This window comes from Hyperolius riggenbachi, chromosome 3 (assembly GCF_040937935.1).
Source record: "Hyperolius riggenbachi isolate aHypRig1 chromosome 3, aHypRig1.pri, whole genome shotgun sequence".
Taxonomy (NCBI): Eukaryota; Metazoa; Chordata; class Amphibia; order Anura; family Hyperoliidae; genus Hyperolius; species Hyperolius riggenbachi.
Window position 1 is genome coordinate 442,742,178 of NC_090648.1, and position 15,197 is coordinate 442,757,374.

Consider the following 15,197-nt stretch of genomic DNA (forward strand, 5'->3'; position numbering starts at 1 on the left):
GGGTTTGCGATAGCAACAGAGGCTGGGATGTATAGGCAGATCCAGCCTCTGTATGCAGATAACAGAACATCTTAATGGGGTGAGAGGTTGTTAGCTGAGATAAGGATCCTTGTTTACTCCATGCTCACAGACCTGGGAGCTGGACTGACACAGAGGTATCGTAAATTCTGAGTTCACAAGTTTAGCTATATAGGTTGAGAAAGAGTTTAAATATCATCAGCCTCATACCAATATAAAAAGTTTTTGTCCTTATTCAAGCCCTTGTCCACAGCTTTGAACCAATTTATATATTTTGTTTCTGCTATTAATCGATCATTTGACATTTTGAAGCCACCCTTCAGGGCAGTGACATGAAGATCATACATGCTGTGTCCGTTGGACCGAAAGTGTGTAGCAACTGGGAGTTCAGATTCGGTATCGTTAATAGTGTGCCTGTGCCCATTCATACGTTTGTGCAGCGTTTGTCCAGTTTCTCCCACGTACATAACATTGGGGAATTTAGCACATATGATCAGATATACCAGATTGGTGGAACCACAGGATAATGTGTCTTGTACTCTGTACTCCTGTTGTGAACCTGGTATCGTTAACCTGTCAGTGGAGTAAATGTGTCTGCAGGTCCCACATCTTTTTTGTCGGCAGGGTGATGTTCGGTTTTGATGAGGCCTATTCAAAGAACTCCTGACAATCATCTGTTTTAGATTGTGTGGTTGCCGATATGACAAGAGGGGAGGTTTAGGGAATATCTTTCTCAGTCTGTGATCCTTGTGTAAAATGGGATTAAGTTCCTTAGCAATCCTCCTTAAGATGTAACATGTAGGATTTCTTAAATACTATCCAAGCTACGTGTAAAAAAAAACAAAAAACACTAATTTAAGGGGATTCAACTGCTCTAAAAAATCTAAGTTAAAATATATTAGCTTATGTGGTACATTTTTAAACCTCCTTATTTGGGATGATTAAAAATCAATAAAACTGTTGAAAAAGCAAAGAATGAAAGCAGTACCCCATTTCCACTAATCAAAGCTCATTTTACTGCAGTTAAATCCAGGGATGGGCTTCCGAATCGGAAGCCACTCAAAATCATGATTAAAATGAGGCTGATTTTCCTCAGGTGTGTGCATGGGAGACAGGGGGTTAATTACCCAGAAGTCCACCGGCTTCTATGTATCACACGTCTCTCACGTGTCCCATGGGATGCCTTGCAAGACTCACTACTGCACACTTGATCCTTCCGGCTTGAAGGAGGAAGCGTGCAGTAGTGACTCATGGAACACGTCCCATTGGACGCATTTGAGACGTGATACGCATAGAAGCCTGCGGACCTCTGGGTAATTAACCCTCTGTCTCCCATGCACACACCTGAGGCAATTAAGCTTCATTTTAATCACAATTTTGAGTGGCTTCCGATTTGGAAGCCCATCGCTGGTTAGATCTCAAGACTTATTAGCTATGTGATAATACAACTGCAACATATTTGCCTCATTGAACACATCATATTTACATAATATTTTGGACTACTTAAACCACTACTCTCTTAATACATACTATAATTAAATGTGCCAAAACTTATAAATATCTTTTCTTCACTTTTTAAGTCAAAAGTAAGTTAACTTACTTACTATAACAGTTTATCCATAATTCTTTAAAGGGAAAGTTCACGGTCCCTAAAAATAAAATAAAAATGCGAATCCACTTACCTGGGGCTTCCTCCAGCCCGTGACAGGCAGGACGTGCCCTCGGTGCCGCTCCGCAGGCTCCAGGTCTCCTCCGGTGGCGCACCCGACCTGGCCAGGCCAGCTGCCAGGTTGAGCTCTTCTGCGCTCCAAAATGTGCCTCACGCGGGCACGCTGACATCATCCTCCTGGATTCGCAATTTTTTTTTTAGGGACCGTGAACCTTCCCTTTAAAGAAAATAACTTTTCTATCATGAACAGTTAGAGACTCTGTTGGATTACATTTTACAATAATTTTATATGTTCTCACTTCTAAGTTCTAGAAATGAAATTCACCAAAATTCAGATGATTCCTTCTAAAGACTATTCCCCATTTTCATAGCTCTACAGTAAAGGACCCTACTTGAGTAAAGTATATGAGCTAGGAAAACTAACACACTACTTTGACTACACCAATTATTGTTGAGGTTTGTAAGGATTAAAATGTGTGTTATTTAGGTGTAAAATTAAAAAGTAGGACTGCTAATATATATAAATAAAAATTGCTAGCAGGCAGGAAGACTGTATCAAAACTCTGACTGTAGTTATATCAAATATCAAGATCAGAATGCAGACAGCATGTGAAATATACCAGGAAGTGTAAGTTAGTTGCTGGTGAAGGCCCACTATCAGCTGCTCGGAGAGCATCTCAGTAGAGCATACACAACCTAGGCAGGCAAACAATGTAATGGTAGACTTTTCTAGAGAAAAAAAGAGAAGAGGCGATTTTTCCAGGGAATAGAGAAGGTAGTAAAAAGAAATGGTTGTTGCCTAAGTTTAGTTTATAACAAATAAGAAAGTGCCTGATGTCATCCCTGAACCTCACATTTCCACAACACATGGTTTACAATGCCTATGATATGTTCATGATGCAGGTGTAATATTGCAGTTTTGTCATAAGCTGACATTCAGACTCTATACGTCCATTCCATGTTTTTATACTTTAAATGTTGGCACCCAGCCTCATGTATCTTCAATCTAGCTGGTCTTTAAAAGTAGCAACTCCAAGGTTTATGCAGGTGTATATCACACCTTTCTGTGTGACATTATTTTAAACTTCTTTCCACTGTACTTGCTACATGGATGGAGTTGTTGCATAGGAGCAAAATTATGTTTCTTCAGCAGTACCAGGCTACCTGCAGACTGAAATTGTTTGCCAGTACTAAAAATACTTTCTAGATGGACTTTCTATGCTATTTATTCGCGTAACCATTGAGTGATTTTACTCCAACTGTAATTTGCTTATGCCTTTCACTATTGAAATGTTTTGTAAGGTCAGGAACATAGGGGCAGTACTTTGAAAATTCTGCATATATTCTACTAAGTTTAACCTCCTTGTCGGTAACCCGCCGGAGGGTGCCGCTCAGGCCCTGCTGGGCCGATTTGTTTAATTTTTTTCTGCAGCACACTGATCGCCGCCGCCCCGCGCACGATGCCGCTATCCGTCGCGCCGCACCCCCCCCCCAGACCCCGTGCGCTGCCTGGCCAATCAGTGCCAGGCAGCGCCGAGGGGTGGCCCGGGACTCCCAATGACGTCCTGACGTTAGTGACGTTGGTGACGTCATCCCGCCCCGTTGCCATGGCGACGGGGGAAGCCCTCCAGGAAATCCCGTTCTTTGAACGGGATTTCCTGATCGGAGATCGCCGAAGGCGATCAAAGAGGGCGGGGGGATGCCGCTGAGCAGCGGCTATCATGTAGCGAGCCCTGGGCATGATATAGGGAAAAAAAATTAAAAAAAAACTGCTGCGCTCCCTCCTGGCGGATTTTTTTATACCGCCAGGAGGGTTAAGCAAAATACTTCCAGAACAGAACTGTTAAAAAACACTGTTGAGACCATTCAGTCAATACATTTTTACTTACTAATATTTGTTTTCATCCCAGTTTTCTATTGATTTTTATATTTTGTTTTCCAAACCAAAACATAACAGGAAGCAAAGACTAGGAACCTGATTTTGAAAGACATGCCCTGCCCAGTTTTGATAAAAAATTATTGGGGATTATGGGAGCACATCAACTACGCATACTGTATATGAACACAACTGCAATCACAAAACACTTAATTCAGCAACCTTTGAAATATCTTCAATATGGTCCCATACAATCCAGCTGAGGCTTGCAAATCCTTGCCATTTGGTACTAGTGGTCTTATTTTCAAATGTACTTTTAATCTCCGATGATCTCTGATCTCTGTTCCAAAAATTTAAATCAGATTCCAGATGTTGAAGAGGGCAAGTATTTGTCCAAATACATCCTACGCAGAAACATTCCCCTTTATCCTTTATATGTTTGCTCATTTGTCAGCATTGGCATTTAACATGTTTGTAATGTCTATTGCTTAAAACATTTTCTACAACACTGTTTTATTTGTACTCTTCACAGTCATAAAATATTTTCCCATAACAAAAGTTTAACCTAATAATATTAAAATTCTGGGTAAATATTTCAAATCTAATTACTATAGAGGTAACTCATGTACATTATAATTATGGTGCCATTAATAAGTCCTTAGTAAGTAGAAAATGTACATCGAAATTACGAACTTCAGCTTTTTGATGATCTCATTGCTGAGCCATGTGATACATTTTAACTTTTTTAAGACTATTCAGTGAATTGTGATAGCATCCATTTTTAAAGGCCGAACCAAGTAACAGATTTATTAAACATGCATCTTTTCTTACTGATAAGTACAACTTTATCTTTTTAAGGGTGTGGATGCATATGCCTTTTTGAATTTTTTATTTTAAGTGGAATCTTTCAAACAATGACAATGTTCATTTAGATTAATTTTTTTTACCTATTATTTATTTCTGAACAAATGCAATTAAAAGCACATAAGATTTATTTTTAGACTTACTGTATATGTGCTAAACATTAAAAAGTGTTCTTTAATTGATTTTTTTTAACATAAATACTTCGCACACGCAATCACCTCCGACTTGAATAATTATCAGTCGAAATAGATAATTTCTAATTGAAAGTTATATAAACTGCTCAATAAAATTCTCACATCATAGATTTGGATTTTTGCATTACTGACAATATCCTTACCCTGGTAAATTACTTATAGCTACCAGTCTTCATTAGCAAAAAAGGGCTATCCACCAATCACTTTGTGCTTTAACCTCATACTTAATTTTAGAGGACCCATAAAATACTGAGATTATAAGTCACTTTCTAAATGATATCTAGATTGCATCACCAATATCACAAACTACATGAACCATTTTCTCTTACTTTAATAACAAGTTTAAAGTTATAAATATTTAATAATCTATCATGGAAAGAATCTTCCAGGTTTCTGTTACACAATTTAAATCTCATCACTAAAATCTAAAACACTTCCAACTGGTTTGTCAGATATCCTTTAGGCTGGTTTCACAGAGGGACGTTACAGGCGCACGTTAGAGCAGCCTGTAACGCAGCCCACCGCACAGTAATGAAAATCAATGGGGCTGTTCACAGTGCGGACGTTGCCTTACATTGTAACGCTGCGTCACAAGGCAACGTACTGCATGCAGTACTTTGGACGCGGCTGAGCCGCGTTAGACTGCTTGCACATGCTCAGTAATGTTGGGGAGGAGCAGAGAGCGGCCAGGCACATGGCTAATTAATATGCACTGCACGTTATGACGTGCAGTGTTTACTTCCTGGAGCAGCCGCTCTGTGCGGCGATTGGCCGGCGGGACCACGTGATGCCGCATGCGCACAAGAGTGCGCATCACGGCATCACTGATGCCAGAGTGAGCTGCACAACGCGGCTCACTCTGACGTCCAGATCCAGCACCACCCGGCGTTGAGTTAGGGGGATGTTATGCGACCTTAACGCCCCCTCTAACGCAACGTCCTGGTGTGAAATTAGCCTTAAAGAACAACGCAATGTGCAAAATGATTAACAGCATGATCCTTATTTTACAATTAATTTGAACTTTTTGATGCTTCTTCATAAAAGAGAGATTTCATTTTACTCTGCCATACCAATATAATAACATTATGCAAGCTGCTCCATTTATGCCTAACTTGCCAACCTGCTTGCAGCCCAGATTAAACACCTGCCAAGATACCATACAAATCTCATCTCTAGCATAACACAACTTTTCCATTTAATATATAATTTTAACATATATGCTTTTCTATCATGGGAAGTGTGAACCATTGACTTAAAATGCCAAATGCTACCCTCTGAAGCTATAGAGTTAAAACTGCTCTTTTAAAACTATTTAAAACTAAGAGTCCATCATCCCAGGGGATGCCAGTGAGGGAATACCAGAGTGTATTAATAGTGAGAGTGGTTGTCTCTCGCTCCTCACACTATCTTTACTGCAGCGGTCACATGCCAAAAACTCTTGGTTGGTGGGGGAGGCTGCAAATGTATTGATCCATGCTGTTCATAACTTCTGTCACACCAGCCTGTGTCTGTCCTGTCACTAGTCAGTCTTGTCTTTAGTCACTCCTGTCATTAGTCAGTCCTGTCATCAGTCAGTCCTGTCACCAGTCAGTCCTATTTCTTGTTGTCTCTGGCATAAACCAGTGGCATCGCCCCACATCATTATCAAGCCATATCTATAAATATAGATGGGTTTCGTGGATTTACATCAGTTAAGCACTCCAGGACTAAATACAATGGGAACCACATTTATTTAATCAATATGGAAGTCAAAACAGGCTGACAAAACACTCAGACAAGATGCAGAGTGGCAGGTAAATTCAAGATGATAAGATTCTTCAAACAGCTTAAAATAGGACATTCAGCATGACTTATAGCAACATGTATCAATGTACAGGCAGTGGATCAAGATGGGGTTCCAGAAAAGTATCTCAAAGCATTATAGTGACATTAAGAGCAAAATAAAAATCGTAAACCCCCAAGTATTTTATTGACTCCAGTAAATAATAGGTAATGGACCTGCTGAAAAGATAAGCACTTTTACCAATTAACCTTAATCTTTTTGCCAAACCTCTATTAAAGTGGTGAGTGACCATCTACTGCCATAAATACTAATTATTTTATTACTATAATCTCCTTTTTTAGGATATAAAGATGGAAATGAGCACTTTATTCATAACATTAGGATGAAGGTGAATTGGTGGTGTGGGGGGGTTAGGGTTTATCACCTTCCATTGCAAGGTACCATCCCAATGTTAAAAGACAAGTAGGTTTGTAATGGTGGGGAGTGAATCTCTTTGCTTGAACCTGAGTAGTGGATGAGAGGTTTATCAGCTTGATGGGGCTATACTTTAAAAAAAATTAAAAATACTCGATGCCGGTGCGTCACCGCTCGTTCGCGCGGATCGATTCCCGCTCGTCCCCGCAGGGATTCCTTATCAGCCGCTCGATTCTCCTCTATTGTCTGCCCACGGGGATCGAGCGGGGAATCTATCTGGTGGGTCAACGGACCTGTCGGATATTATCAATCGAGCCATCAGCGGCTCAATTGATAAGGAATAAACGCACCGTGTATGTTTAGTGTAAGAGGAAATAAATATGGCAGCCCCCATATTTTTCTCACTACGGTTGTGCTTTACGGAAATATTTATAAAATATCTCTCTGTTTTCACATGTAGAAGTAACAGCTATTGGCAATTAAGTGGGCATGTACTTTACCTTCTTCGCTCTCCTTTTGTTGTATCTTACAGGCAAATGTAATGCAGGTCTAAGTATGTGCTTTATCTGGCAGTATTGCACTACAGTCACAGGTTGTCTTACCTTATAAGAAGAATTTAGTGTAGCCCTTTGTTGATTTGTATGCTCCTCGTCACCTGGAGCTTGAGAAGAGTTTGGAGTGAAGACTATTAAATCATTCTTCCCTTGGTGGGAGCTTGAACACACTCTGTATTGTGTGTGTTGTGAGTACATCCAACTCCCCCCTGTATTAGAACAGACTTTGTAATTTTCCTTTAGAGTATTCACTTCATCTCTGTATTTCTGCCATCTCAAAACAGTGAACACAATTAAAGTGATGAGAAATATGGTTGAGATTATGCAAATAGCAACAACTAGGTAAACATTTGTTTCAGAAAACTCTTCAACAATGCCTTTGGACTCGAGGTTCTCAAAGTTGAATTCTTCTCCTGGTTCCACCAATGAAATGATGATTTGTGTCATGGCTGTCATAGCTGGCTCTCCGCTGTCCTGGGCCACAACTTGTATTCTGTACTCATCATTGTCTGAATCTGTCAGTGTTCTTTTTAAAATTATTTCTCCTGTTTGATGAGATATGACAAATGGTGTTTTTCCAGCCAGATCTTTCAAATGATAAGATAATAAAGCATTGTATCCAGAGTCTTGATCTACTGCTTTCACTTTTGCTACTAGATGCCCAGGTTGTGTTGACTTTGGAGTTTTAACAGTGATTCCAGAATAAAGTGGTGAAAAATCAGGAGCATTATCATTTATATCTTCAATGAAAATATTTAGTGCTAGGCTTGAGTTAAGAGGTGGTAAGCCTGCATCATTGGCTTTAATATGGCACTGGAAATATGTGATTTGTTCATGATCAAATGACACCAATGCAAATACTTTACCATTTTCTGGATTTATGGAGATGTAGGAAGAAATGGGTATACCAGCTATGGTACCATCAGCAATCGAGTATGTGATGAAAGAGTTTTGTCCCATATCCCGGTCTGAGGCAAGGGCAGTGTAGACATGAGTACCTGGTGGATTGTTTTCCTTGATAAAAATTGTGTCGGCAAGTTGCTGGAAGTGAGGTGCATTGTCATTTACATCACTTACAAATATTTTAAGAGTTTTTGACACTGATAGTGATGGAGAGCCTTCATCTTTTGCAGTTATGACAACTTCATATGTATCTTTCTTTTCACGATCTAAGGGTCCATTCACAGTCAAAGCAAAAACTCCTACGATGGATTGAGTAAGTCTGAAAAATGTGCTCTCAGAAACATAGCAGCTCACTTTTCCATTTGAGCCAGAGTCGTTGTCATTTACATTAACAATTGCAACTGTGGTCCCTTGTGGAGAATCTTCTGGCACAGGAACAGACAGGGATGTCACTGCCATCTGAGGAGGATTGTCATTGACATCTATAACAGTCACTAGAACTTTGCAGTGCCCGACCATTGGATGTTCCCCATTATCAATGGCATCAATTTGAATTTCATACATGTTTGTTGTTTCAAAGTCTACTTCCCCTTTCACTCTTATTTCCCCTGTGGTTTTATCTAGACTAAAAACTCTGCTGATTTGCTCCATCCCCATATTACTAAATTCATAAAATATTTCCCCATTTCTTCCCTGATCTAAATCTATAGCATTTAATTTGAAAACTAAAACCCCCTTTGGAGAATTTTCAGTCACAGTGCATTGATAAAATGGTTGATCAAATGAGGGAGCATTATCATTGAGATCCTCTACATGAATTATAATTTCAGTGCTACCACTTAATCTTGGTTTTCCATTGTCATAGGCTGTCAGAGTCAGATTGTGAACAGCCTGCTTTTCTCTGTCTAGAGATTTCTTCAACACAAGCTCTAAAGATATAATCTGATTCAGGTGTTTTTGAAAATCCAGCATAAAGCAATCACTGGCACTGAGCTCATAATTTGTAATAGTATTTGTTCCAAGATCTGGATCAGCAGCTCTCTTCAATGGAAAACGAGATCCTGCTGGTCTGATCTCTGATACGACTAGGTTGTACTCTTCGGAGGAGAAAGCAGGGACATTATCATTTATATCTTCTATCTCTACATCTACATGATACATTTGCACAGGCTTATCTACAATGACTTGCAAAGGAATTATACAGAATGGTGTGTTTGGACACAGCATTTCTCTGTCTATTGTCTCTTTAACAAATAAGATTCCATTCTGCAGATTCACCTGAAAATATTCTTTCTCATTTCTAGAGACAATATGTAACATTCTTGAATTGATCTCACCTAAATCCAGTCCAAGATCCTGAGCAATTCTTCCAACAAAGGTGCCGTGTTTGGATTCCTCTGGAATGATATAATGCAGCTGACTCAGGACCACATCCCAAGACATTTGTAGCAGTAAGTAATGGATAAAACTCCTTCTTGCTTGATAATCCTGCTTTGTTTTAATCATCTCCTATATTCAATGGTGAAGAAGCTGATGATATTACTACCAAACAAGGCATTCACACTGACACGGTGTCCAGGCTATGGAAAGGAAATTCTATCATGGCTGACATTAAAGCAGCAAAATACTGAAATGACAACAATAGATAGGATTCCTTTGCCTTTCTTGCCATCTATTGGTATAGAGTGACATCTAGTGTTTAATTTTGATATTGCTTGTCAGGAAAATAATGTCATCAATTTCAAGTCAGTTAAGAATTGTATATTATGTGTAATATTATTACTTATTTTAGTTATTAAGCACTTACATATTATGCAGCGCTGGATGATAAATACATACAATGATACAAGGAGGATAGACGTAACAAGGTTAGACAACATGGGACAAAGCTATACAAGGCACAGTACAGAGTACAGAATATAACATCATGGTGTAAATGAATAAGTAATTATATCTATTTGTATGGTATGCATAACATACTAATGTGTGTTTAGATTGCATGTACCAATTGTCTTGCACTTAACAGTACAATAACTATGTTTATCATTTTTCAAAATTATGATATATCATTCCTATAGTAAATTTATATTTAAGCACTAAAAAAAGAAAAACAGGATATCATGTCTGTGTTTCAGGAAGCATTAACCATTTTAATAGCCCCCCTGAATCAGTTAAAAATATTATATAAATTCAACTAGTCAGGTCCTCTTAGATTTAGCTTCACTTTGAAACACTTTTAAAAATGATAGCTAGTAAGTTGAACACAACCAATCTTGACGTGAGAAAAATACTTAAAATACCAAGGATTTGTATTGGTTATAATAAATTAAGATATTTGTGGCATTTTGTCAAAAATGATTTATGGCCATCAGAAAAAATGTCAAAACAAACTGAACAGTACATTTTAAAAATTCAAACTGTTTTTTAGGTTCTTGACAATTTATTATCTGGCAAAGAGATTCTAAATGAAAGAACTATACATTTTTTAAACAAGTCTTAATCTTTAATACTGAGCACATAAGGGCTTTCAATTGCCCAGGCCCAGGCCCGGATTTACCTCACAGGAGCCTATAGGCACAGATGTCCTGGCAACTTAGACTTCACCCTCCATGAACCTACAAATTCCCACGAAACTGCAACGCAAGTGTGCTGGCCGGCCCAGCTGTCCTTTTGGGGCTAATTGGACCATGCCTTGTAAGGGTTTTTCGCCTTCCTCTGGATCAACAGGGATATGTGAGGGATCAGGCTGTTGTTGTACTTTGTTCTCTGGTTGAACTCGATGGACATATGTCTTTTTTCAACCCAAATAACAATGTAACTAAGTAAGAGTGAGTAACCTCTCATTTACACTCTTAACAGGACTCTGCATGGGGAAGATGGGAGGGAGGCTCTCGGGGAGGGGAATGAGCCGCCATTCCATCATCAGGCGCCTGTAGTCACATGCCTACAGTGCCTTATGGTAAATCCAGCCCTGCCCAGGCCAGAGATCCAATGACTCTCTCTCTCAAATTAGACCTTGATCATTAACCATTTGCTAAGAGATAACTTGCTAAAGACATTCTCAAAAATTGTATGTTTTTGTTTCTGTATGGATGATCAGTACTGTGTGTAGATGTCACATTGACAAATAAGCTAACAGCTTTGTAATAATAATAATAATAATAGGCAACATCACAGCAGCAAATTGAGAGATTAAAGCAGTCTTTCACAAAGATAAATAAAATACAAGATAAAAACACTCATTCAATAATATGAATAAGTAAAACATACCAAAGAAACACACATAGGGCCATATGCAATTCGCTTTTTCACCTGAGTTTTCTCCCAGGTGATAATTTCACAACTTGTAAATAAAATGCCTTTTACACCATCAGCAAGCAAACAAATACTCAAAATAATTTTGCCAGTACTTTTTCACCGTATTTTTGGTAGTTTTTCCATTGCAAAATGCTAAAAAAATTATTTTAAATTGAAGATGAAAAATTATCTCCTAGGAGAAAACTCAGGTGAAAAAGGGAATTGCATATGGGCCATAATGTGGCCTGTTTCTAGTAGTAGATACAGCAGTTTAAACTAGCATATTAAGGCAATGAAATAAGTAAAAGTAAGGGCTGCACTTATTTTAAAACCCTCTATAAGTTACAATGTATACACATACATTATTTTTGTGGAAAACAAACCAGGCTGATAAGAGTGTGTGAAAATAGCCCAACTGTTTTTCTGTATTAACCTGTCAACTGAGATATGCTGGCAAACATAAATATTTTTTTGTGCTACTTATTTGTGTGTTTTGTCATATTAGTGGTATTTTGCCATGTTAGAGAAATTTTTGCTATGATAGGCTTACAGTATATTTGATAGGGTACAGAGAGAATGCATATATAATGAAATATGCATATTCATGAGACGCAGACCTATGATCTAGTTGGTGACAATTCAGGAAATTTGTAATGAATTTATTTTTCAAACAGAAAAAAAAGAAGCAAGTATTTATTCTCTACAAATATCTAATCCTGTTGAAAATAGTTTTCACTTTTTTTTAATTTGTTTGCATGACCAGAGTTTTAAGTAAGCACAATATACAAAAGGTATCCAGGAAGTAAAAGCTGTCTGCTTTTGTCTGCCATACAAGGTATTCTTTATAATTGAACTTGCATTTGTCAAGTTAACAACCTCTTCTCTCCCAGTGCCACCACATTACTCCAGAACACCAGTAACTGTTTGTTCAGTAGCATTTATCTGGTCACCTCTCAGTCATCTTTTTCCAATAAATAAGTCAAGATTGTCCAACCTTTCTTGGTAAGTGATTTCTACATGTTCTTGAATAGTAATATTCTTCCTGTAGTGTGGTACTCAACGTGTATCCCATACTCAAGATGTGGTCTTATACAGTAACTTATACAGAGGGAAAGGAAAAACTTAACTTGTTATCAACCAGTATTAACAAGTCTTTCTCCAAGTCTGATATTCCAGTTGTATGCCATTCATCTTATATAGTGCTCTACCCTTGGAACATGACAAGTACATGACCTTATGTTTATCAGGATTAATTTGTTCTTGCCATATGGCTGTCCATATGGCCATGCTGTCTAGATTTTGTTGTAATATGTCACTATCCAGCATTAGTAAATACATAAATAACAATAACTGGACCTAGTACTGAACCTTGTGAGACCCCATTGCTATCAGTTTTCCATTTAGAGTATGATCCATTTACCACCACTCTTTGCCTTCTATCCCATAACCAGTTCTTTATCCACATACACACATTGCCCCTGTATCCCCAGCTTCTGCACCATGCTGTTGTGGGGAAGAGTGTCAAAATCCTTTGTAAGTCCAAGTATACTACTTCTATTGCTTTTCCAATATCAACATTTCTATTTCAAACTTCATAAAAGCTGAACATGTTGGTGACACAGGACCTGTCTTTAGTAAACAAATGCTGCTGTGCTACACAGTTTGGTATAGCAACCCTTAGGACACCTCCAAACATTTTACACCCAACTGGTGTTAAGCTTAGTGCCCTGGTTCAGACTTAAAAATATTGTCAAGCTTTATCTGGTTTCTGGTATTCCTAGAATTTAGCCAATGCCTTCCAGTGAGTTTGGAATTAGTTGTTGTGGGCTTGAGGTAATAGGTATATGTACATGTTCTTCTGCAAAACATTTTGCAGCAGTGTACTGATTGCGCAAACTAAATACTTACAAAGGTTTTGAGAAGTTAGATGAGACAATCTTATTTTAGGCATAGTGACACATCATATACATGGACTGTACACTTCCTACAATCCTTCTTTCTGAAAATCTGGTATAATTTAGATTTGTCAATTGACAATCCAATTTACATTATCTCCTGTCAAGGAATAAGTGAAAATGAATTGCAACTTAAAGGTATCTAAGCACCTGGGAGCTCTTACTTAAAAAAAATGTAATTGCTCTGGGCATTTGGAGTGGGCAGAATACATTTATTTATCTACGGGGGCTGCTCCATAGCCCCTCATCTATATAGGGGCCTCCATCTTCTCTCTCTGTGCCACAACACATGAATGAACTACATCTCCTGGCATGCACTGTGGTGGTCATGACATCACTGCAGGTATTTCCTGTGTAGCCCTGGGTTCGGTGCCACCATGTCAGATAAGATAGAGGCCCTCATATAGACCGGGGCTATAAAGCAGCCCCCTGTATGTAAGCAAATGCAAGTTGCCCACCCTAAAACCCCACAGCATTTATGAACCTCTGTTTTCTCTTATATATTTGTTATATGTGGTGCTCGGGACCATTTAAGCAAAGCTGAACTGGCCCATTAGTGGCTGTAGGCCATGGCAGAGAGGCATAAACCACCTCTGTTTCTGCCTCTGGCCACTGCAATCAACATAATTTTAACTTTTGGCTATGAAGCTGGAAGTGTCAGGAAGATGGAGAGCAGCGTGCAACACAGTAGCAATAAGCAATGACAGAGGCGAGTTAACTCTCTCTACCATAGTGTAAGGCCTCTAACAGGCTCACTTAGGTGAGCTGGAGCAAACCTAAAGTTCACTCATACGGTACCTACTACTGACTGTAAAGTGCCCCAATGTAATCCAAACCTAACCTACAACATTCAAAAATTTCAAAAACATAAAATGTACAATATGTGCAGTAAATTATGTTAAAAACCCTTACTCACATTTTGGAACAAGGATCCATAGCCTTTTTTGACTAAAGCTTAAGTACAACCTACCAATAACCAGCTCTCTAATGATATTCAGCTACGCCATGCACTCCAAAAGAAGGTCAGATTGGATACCTGTATCCTAGTAGAATATGTTTGCCTTTGAAACTTAAATTTGAACTACACAGTGTAAAAATATAACAGATAGGCCACAATGATGGCTGGGATGTTTAAATGCAGGAGGTTCTGTCAAAATATTCATAATTAACAATTCTTTTGTTTCACTCAGACATTTTCTAATTAAACCGAAATACTTAAACACATATGTTTCTGAATGATTAATGAGCAAACTGATCATTTTTTGGGGGATGGAAACCTAGAGACTACCTATTCCTCCCTGCAGCCTCTATTGATGTCAGACATCCCAGCATGCATTTGTTCAGTTGAAAGCTGAAAGGAATAATAACATGACCAGGCATGCATCCAAACAATTACAATTTTTATCCTATCCTAACTTGATAAAAGCTGTGTAAGAACTACTCATACTAGCGACATATGCAAAGTTGAATGCCTTAACCTGCTGGGCGGTCTGGATGAGCTCAGCTCGTCCAGTACCGCCGGAGCCTGCCGCTCAGGCCCTGCTGGGCCGATTTGGCTCAAGTAAAAAGCAGCACACGCAGCCGGCACTTTGCCAGCCGCGTGTGCTGCCTGATCGCCGCCGAAAGAGGGTCCCCCCAGCCGCCTGAGCCCAGCGTAGCCGGAACAAAAA

The 15,197-nt window shown here is 38.8% G+C and overlaps 1 protein-coding gene across 4 annotated transcripts in view; it reads right to left on the reverse strand.

Annotated features, from left to right (window-relative positions):
• LOC137564209 (protocadherin alpha-C2-like) overlaps window positions 1-15,197 on the reverse strand; it is a 362,151-nt gene that overhangs the window by 328,966 nt on the left and 17,988 nt on the right. Inside the window, exon 1 of one of the 4 annotated variants that reach the window (XM_068277784.1) lies at window positions 7,421-9,859. The exons of the other annotated variants lie outside the window; for them this stretch is intronic. Coding sequence (XP_068133885.1) covers window positions 7,421-9,781 — 2,361 coding nt within the window. The 5' untranslated portion in view covers window positions 9,782-9,859. Of the gene's footprint in view, window positions 1-7,420; window positions 9,860-15,197 lie in introns of those variants that run through there. 4 annotated transcript variants of the gene reach the window in all.